Raw genomic sequence first — 8,377 nt, 5'->3', positions numbered from 1 at the left:
AGCTCTTCCCCTTGGTTGGGTGGTCTCTAGTAGACCCCCACCGTTAAATCTTTCCCCTCGACTGTCCTGTATTCTAACCCAGAGCACTTCAGGGTGCCCCTCCTCTGATTCTTAGCTAATTGACGAGGATGTGTATTCCTCCTTAATGTAGAGTGCTATGCCCCCACCTTTCCTCCCTGTCCTATCCCTCCTGTACAGCCTATAGCCCTTGATATTCACCGCCCAGTCGTGCATTGGGTCCTACCACGTTTCAGTGAGCCCCACTATGTCTGGGTTGGTGGGCTGCACTAACCTACCTTTATGATGGGTTCTGGTCTTGGCCTTTTTGCTAGGAGGAAGCCTAAGGGGCATCATGAGGTGATTTCATCCCAGGTGGTTTTACTCACTTGGCAGTGGAGATGCCATTCTTCTTGGCCTTGAATGATTTGGTGTAGTTAGATGGTGGAGACCTATCCATTGCACTGCTGGATTTTACAAATGCCTCAAAATACAAGGATCTTGGCTACATAATTTATGGTGATGGGGGATTGCTCTCAGGCTTTCCTTCTAGCTTGCTCCTTTGGCCTTTTGGCTAGGGGCAAGTGAGACTAGGGGACATCTTAACTCCAAGGCTTCCAGTCTTGAGGCTCGGACATAGGATGTCTGTCTTGGATTTGGGAGTATCTGAAGCCCCAGGCTGAAGAGTCTAGGAGGTAGGATACATGCCTGGTGGTAGTACCATGCAGACTTGAATGACTGAGCTCTGCTTAGTGGAAATTTGGAACTTAATTTGGACCTAATTTAGCCCTGGAAATGAAATGTTATTAAAATAAAAAAGGTGGGTTCTTATCAGAATATATTCCTGTTATGGGCCATGTGTTTTCTAGTCATGCTCAGTGTTGGCTACATTTAATCAAGTTAATAGTTGGTTTCCATTGCTGAGCACATTTTGCTTTTGGCAGCAGTTTGATAATAGGCACTGTATTTAATGAGATTTCTCTATATGTGATTATAAGATGAGGGGCTTCCCTCTCTCCCCTATGCAATTTTGGGGATGGGGAGTGGGGAGAGTATTTGAGTAAATATGGTAACATCTGAATTTTTTCCCCCAGTAATTTTAAACAGTTGTCAAGTGAAGCTGAATACATGAAAATTAATGCAACAACACTGAAAAATCTGGAAATTTTACAGAATCAGGTAAGAAAAATATAATTGATGTTAAAGGTTGAGATGTTTGCAGATGAGACCAAGCTGAGGGGACTAGTAGATATGCTGGCGGGTAGGGCTAAGATTCAGAGTGACCTAGACAAATTGGAGGACTGGGACAAAAGAAATCTCATGAGGTTCAACAAGGACAAGTGCAAAGTCCTACACTTAGGATGGAATGATCCCATGCACGAGTACAGGCTGGGGGATGACTGGGTAAGCAGCAGCTCTGCAAAAAAGAACCCAGGGGTTACACTGGACAATAAACTGTATATGAGTAAGCAGTGTGCCCTTGTTGCCAAGAAGGCTAATGGCATCCTGGGCTGCATTGGTAGGTGTGTTGCCAGTAGGTCAAGGGAAGTGATCCCTTCTATTCAGCACCTCTATTCAGGCCACATCTGGAGTACTGTGTTCAGTTTTGGATCGTCCACTACCCGAAGGATGTGGACAAATTGGAGAGAGTCCCACAGAGGGCAGTAAAAATGGTGAGGGGGCTGGGGGACATGACTTATGAGAAAAGACTGGGTGAACTGGGCTTATTTAGTCTAGAGAAGAGGAGACTGAGAGGGGATTTAATAGCAGCCTTCAACTACCTGAAGGGACGCTTGAAAGAGGATGAAGCTAGACTGTTCTCAGTGGTGGCAGATGACAGAACAAGGAGCAACAGTCTCAAGGTGCAGCAAGGGACGCTTAGGTTAGATATTAGGAAGAATTTTCTCACTAGGAGGGTAGTAAAACACTGGAACAGGTTACCCAGAGAGGTAGTGGAATCTCCATTCTTGGAGTTTTTCAAGATCTGGCTGGTATGGTCTAGTTGAAGATGGTCCTGCTTTGAGCAGGGGCTTGGACTAGATGACCTCCTGAGGTCCCTTGCAAGCCAAACTTTCGGTGATTCTGTGTTCAAAAATATCTGTAGGATTTAGATACAAGTCCTGTAAATACAAGTACCTTTTGTACTGCTGACTCGTGCACATTCACTTCATTTAATGTGTAGAATTTATCCCAAATGATTTGAAAGGCTAACCTGTGAGAAAGTTTGATAAGGTTAAAAGAAGGAAAAAATACATTTCTTATGGACACCTGCCTCTGCAGACTTTCATGTATGGTTCAGGCAGAAGGCAGGCGACGGTGGCACCTTAAAGAAAAAATAATTCAGAGAGGCATAATGCTCAGATGCTATGAACTTAGGCCATTGTTTATGAAAGCTCATGCTTCCCTGAATGAATTATTCTCCAAAGTGTCACCCTGCCATACCTTCTGTCTGACTTTAGACTAACATGGCTAACTTCTTTTTTCCATGTGAGTTGCGTGTAAAGTATTATATACAAATGGGTAAAACAACAGCAGGCTTAATTCCAGTATTAAAGCTAAACTCAATGGTTTCTTAGAATAATACTAGTTTTTTTAGATGTTTATATAGTTATTCAGCTAATAGAACCAGTCCTCTTATTTTTACCTTAGACTGACATGAAAACAAAAGGCAGCTTATTTTGGGTCTTGGATCATACCAAAACTTGCTTTGGACGTCGGAAATTAAAGAAATGGGTGATACAACCTCTCATGAAATCCAGGTGAAATAACTCTTTACCTTAACATTAATTTGGGCTTTATGAATCATAATGCTTATTAAGCTGAGTTTATTATTTTTTCCTGTGAGTTCTAAGCTCCATAGCAAGCTTAAGAAATAATGAAGTAGTAAAAGTAGGTGTGCACTGATGGAGATTTTGGGGGCCAACACCGATAGCCAATTTTTAAGGAGGCATATTGGCCGATACCAATCTGATTTCCAATACAGCTGCATGCAGCTGATAAGTCTGTTGTGGTGAAAGAAGGGGGAGGGAAGGGGTGTGGAGGTGGGGGAGCAGTGGGGCTGGGGTAGGTACTGCCCAGCTGGGGCGGGGCAGGCATGGGACAGAGCTGCAGCTCATCCAGGAGGCACAGGGAAAGGTGGGGAGGCAGCTCCCGCTGCTGTGTGCTGCTGGTCAAGGAGCAGCTTGTCTGCTTGTCCAGCGGCTTCTGCTGCTGCTTCTGCTGCTTGTCCAGGAAGGCCCGGGGGTGGGGAGAGGTGGGCATGTGTCCCCGAATCTGCACAGGGTGGACTGGGCGGGCTGCAGCTGTGGCCAGGGGCCACGCTGGGCTTGGAGCAGGTGCCAGTGGCGCTGGAAGCATGGACCCTGTCCCCAGTTGCAGCTGCAGCCTGTCCAGGCCACCCCGCACAGATCTGGAGGCATACACCCCCCCCATCCACTCCCAGATGAACAGCAGAAGCAGCAGCAGGAACTGCTGGACAAGCAAACAAGCTGCCGGACAAGCTGTTTCCAGCCCAGCAGCAGACAGTGGTAGGAGTCACTGTCCCCCTCCCTGTGCCCCCCAGACGAGGTGTGGCTCTGTCCTGCGCCTTCCCTGCCCTGGCTGGGCAGTGCCTGCCCCAGCCCCACTGCTCCCTCACCATGGGGGCATTGATCTGCCCCATTCACCCCTCCCCATGGCCCTTCCCTCCCCTCTCCCTTTTCACCAGTACGGACTTACCAGCTGTACGCAGCTGTCCAAGCTGCCAGGCTGTGCTCCTCGCTGCCTGTGTGCTGTGCTGCATCTGCTCACAGGCACAGGTGTTTATCAGCCAAATCAGGCTGATTTTTTCGATATAGTCAATTTTCTTTATATTGGTGCTGATCTGGTATCGGACCGATGTATCAGTGCACCTCTAAGTAAAAGATACACTAACACTTCTTGAATTGAATGTCGGAAAACCCTACATATACATTTTTTCTTATATTTTGATAATTGACCTTCATTTGTGTTTCTGTCTCAACCAGGTTCTTGTTATAGCACTTTAACTATCAGCCCATGCCTACTTAATTTTCTTATTAGTTTTTTTGTAAGGGACTTTGTAGAGGGCTTTTTAAAAATGAAATTCATATCCTAGTTTTCATTTGTCTATTTTTTGCCATCGTGTATTAAAAAAGAATGTGTATTTCTTTATAGAAGCCAAACTAGTAAGGCTGTATGTTGTTGTTTTTTTAATGTATTTTCTAACTTGTTTTAGTTTATCCCATGTTTCTATTAGCAAAGTAACGCTAACTAGTTTCTGTTTCCCAAGACCACTTGGAATGTCCTTTTTTAAGTAGGCAAAACTTTAACTAGGTGAGCCTATAGTTTGATCATAGTATCCTATTTCTATCAGATTTATTGTGGGTTTTTTCCTTTTATTAAAAAAAAGAATAGAATTTCTTGGCCTCTTTATTAGCAGTACAGTGGAGTCGCATCATACGTGCATTTAATGTAAGCGAATTCATCATACATGTATGCCCCGGAGTGCCAATTGTTTGGATTCAGCCTGCAGCTGCTCCCCGCAGTGTTGTGCACAGGGCCAATCAGGTACATTGGGAGCAGCCCTGCTGGGAAGCTGTGCACGCTGGCGGGGCGGGAGTTTGATGCAGGCTGCCCTGGGCAGGAAGGAGGGACTGTACCACTGGATGGGGGAGGGAACGGGCTGTACCACTGGGCAAGCCCAAAGGTAATTTTGACTATACGCAATTTTTGTCTTACACGCTGACTTTAGAACTTAACCCCCATATAAGATGCGACTCCACTGTAGTATTATTTCTGTTCTATATTTGCATTTTGGTGTAGCCATATGAGGACTTCTGGGAATTTATTGATAATGTTATCAGTAGAAGGTGCTGGAGCACAGGCTTACCACAGCAAGATCCTAGGGATTGCAAAGTGGGAAGGGAAAGAATCACTTCTGCCTTCTCCTTTACAAAATGATTTGATAGTGATAAGACCAGTGGGAGAAACACAATCCACTACCAACCTATAAGTGCTAAGAACATGAAAAGCAGGGAAATTCTATTGTTAGGAACTTGGAGCTGCTTCAGGTGGTGATGTTAGTCTTCATACATCCAGACTCCTGCCAGAACCTTCTGTAGTCCTGGTCTCCACTCCTCTTCACTTGTATTTTGGCAACTAGAAAGAAATTGGCACTGAGGGTTTTCCCCTCTGAGTAGAAATAAGACTTGTATCTGGACCAGTTAAAGCACAATTCTCTTTCAAAGTGGAGTGACTCAGTATGTGTGTGTTATTTTGGTATATTTCTCCACTCTTGACTTTTTCATAATTTTGTGTACTTAAAGTGCATTAGACATTGTACATTATTATTTAAAGTAACATACAAAGCTGATTGCAAGAAAGACATTATAATCTTTGTTTCTTCTCTTGGAATGCAGTTTTCTGCGCAAATATTTTTTCCCTTCCTTAATCGGTTGGGTTCAATCAGTAATTATGTTGTATTATATATTGAAAAGTGTGAATGTATATTTCCTGTAGCTGAGGTTCAGACTTAGTTGGAACGATCAAAAAATGTGTAGCTTCAAAACATGCTACTAAATGAATCTCATTTCACTAAGACAGTAATTCTCAGAGAATGTGCTGCAGCACCCTGTGTTGTCTTGAGGTCCTTTCATGGATGCTACAGGATGCCATGCAGTGTTGGCGCTGCTAGGTGTACAAACATGATTTTTAAGGTAAACCCAAAGATTTCAAATGAGAATCCATGATGTTAAAAAAATCTGACCTGTTGTAGTCTTTCTGAGCTCATTGCAACAGAAAGTGTTCTATTATTTTTCCATAATGAAAAAATAAGTGAAAACTTAGAGCTGTCATTTTCTGAGGGGTGCCTTGATCTAAAAAACTTGAGAACCACTGTACTAAAAGTTGGAATGTGTCTGGGTAGGGTTTATTGAGACCAACTTAACCTGTTAATTAGATCAACAGTGGCATGGGGTCTGGAAACTAAGAATTCTGAGGGCATTTCAAGGGTGTTCTTAATGTCTGTGTTTTCTCAGTAATAAGGGAAGAAATTTAGCTGTTCACAAATACTTAAAAAGAGTACACCAAGAGAGTAATGAATTTGTTAGTCAAGGGGGACTTAAAATGACATTAATAATTTCTTATGAATCTAACCATGGAAGTTTTGTTTTGATAACTCCTGCAAAAAACCATACTTAAGTATACATACAGAGCAATCTGTCCCCCTAAGAAAGGCGAGTCGGCCCTCCTAAGGAAGTCCAGTTATGTAGCATCACCTAGTTGAGAACTTCCTAGACACTGAATTGGACTGTAGAAAATACCCTGCTAGAACAGAGGGCCTGACTCAGCAAAGTCTGAACCCCAAACAGGAAGGACCTTGTATGGCTACAAGGCTTTGGTAGAGTTCCTACACCGGATACTGGAATTTGACCTCCATGGAGAGAAAGTGGGCACAGCAACACAGGACTACCAGTTTGATAACCAAAAAGGACCTTCCCCCCTCCCCCCCCCGCCTGCCAGATGTATTAGCTGAGGAAGTCTATATATATAACAATGTTGGATTTGGCAAAGGATTACTGGCAGATCTCTCTAGCTCTAGAATCCCAGGAATGAACAGCATTCATGATACTCTGAGGGCTGCATCAGTTCAAAACTCTTACCTTAAGGCTTTATGACAGCCCAGCCATCTTCCATTGCCAAACAGACAAGGTACTACAGCTGCATCAAGTATGCCACAGCATACCTTGATGATGTAATTGTGTTCAAATACCTGGGAGGAACATCTCCAGGGGTCAGGGCAGTGCTGCTGTCCCTTTGGGTTGCAGGCCATATAGCAAATCCAGCAAAATGCCAACTCAGTTATGCAGAAACTACATATTTGATGTATACTTTAGGCAATGGGAAGAGTAGACCTGTCACTGATAAGGTAAAGACCTTAGTGGAGTTCACAGTATCCAGAACAAAAAGGCAACTGAAGTCCTTTCTCAGATTGGAAAGTTTTTAGCAGTGCTTTATCCCACATTTTTATCAATAGCTGCCCCACTAACAGACAAACTGCACAATATAACACCCCGTTTTGTGCAGTGATCTCTAGCATGTGTGTGGGCATTTAGAGAAATTAAATAGATGCTATACACTGCCTCTGCTGCACAGTCCGGAGTTGGATGACAGGTTCATTTTTACAGATGGGTGCCTCTGCAAGGTCTTGGGGAGTTTTCTCTCAGAACTTTAAGGATGAAGAACACCCAATCCTATACTTAAGCCAGAAGTTTCTTCCCAGAGAGCAAAACTATTTTGTGGCTGAGCAGTTCCTTGTAAAGTGGACAACTGAGGACTTCTGGTATTGGATCTTCAGGGCTCTCTTTACCCTGGTGACCAGTGATGCCTCTTTGATGGGATTGAAAGCAATGTGAGAATCCAACCCCAGCCTGACACATTGGTATCTGGTATTGCAACCTTACTCCTTTTAAATATGGCATTGACCAGGATCTGCACACATGAATGCAGAATTTTTCACAAGGAGGCACAGTTAATACAGTTAAAGATATTAACATCTTTTAAAATCAGGGCTAAGTTATCAAACAGGCACCTGAAATAGCATTGGAGGAACCAGGCACAAGGTATAGGTTCAATGCCCCAACCACTGTCTGTTATTTTCTGAATCATGTTTAACTGCAGTGTTTAGTAAGCTTGCACATTTCCTAAAGGAAGCTGGCATTACTAGGATGGAATTTGTAAATGATCGGATATTGAACTTCCATAAATGTGCCATTAAAATGGGTTGCACCATCACAGTCATCTTAAAGTGTTGTGTGGACATTTGGAAGTAACAAGAACTATCCTGAATCCTATAGGTAGCAGTAATCAAGCTGATAGGAGATGCAGCCTGTGTACTGATCTTGCCAAGGCCCAGAATTTGAAGGACTGTAAAACCAAAACTTTATACAGCTAAGTGCCTTTTATTTGAAAGGCTGTACCAGGGCCCTTGAACTCACCAGGGCCCCAGGCTGGATCCACACTGCTGGTCATCTGGTGGGTTGGATCCAGCCTGAGACATGTGGACTGCTGCAGCGGTTATTGTGGTAGTAGTGAGGGGTCTGGGAGTGGTGGTGGGAGCAAGGGGTCTGGTGGCTTTGAGGGGTCCAGAGAAATGAGTCTAAGTATAGTGGTAGCAAGCCACGCTCACCACTGATGGCCAAGGCCAGCAGGGCCAAAGGCCCCTAGTTCTGTGCTAGGCCAGGCCTGGTGCCTGGTGGTAGCTTGGACTGTATAGAGAAGCTTTGTGGGCTGGAACTTGCCTGTGGGCTTGTTCTGGCACACAGGGCTGTCTTACACCCCTAGGATATACTAAGGAAATGACTAAAAAAAAAAAAAAAAAAAA

At 44.0% G+C, this 8,377-nt stretch overlaps 1 protein-coding gene across 2 annotated transcripts in view; it reads left to right on the top strand.

Moving 5' to 3' along the window:
* The window catches only part of MSH3 (mutS homolog 3), a 298,610-nt gene that overhangs the window by 135,205 nt on the left and 155,028 nt on the right, over nt 1-8,377 (top strand). For both annotated transcript variants that reach the window (XM_019516941.1, XM_019516940.1), the window contains exons 10-11: nt 1,092-1,176; nt 2,647-2,756. In XM_019516941.1, coding sequence (XP_019372486.1) covers nt 1,092-1,176; nt 2,647-2,756 — 195 coding nt within the window. The remainder of the gene's footprint in view (nt 1-1,091; nt 1,177-2,646; nt 2,757-8,377) is intronic.

Source organism: Gavialis gangeticus, unplaced genomic scaffold (assembly GCF_001723915.1).
Source record: "Gavialis gangeticus isolate Ggan-Ray unplaced genomic scaffold, GavGan_comp1, whole genome shotgun sequence".
Taxonomy (NCBI): Eukaryota; Metazoa; Chordata; order Crocodylia; family Gavialidae; genus Gavialis; species Gavialis gangeticus.
The sequence above is the reverse complement of the archived record's forward strand: the minus strand, read 5'-3'. Positions and strand labels throughout refer to the sequence as shown.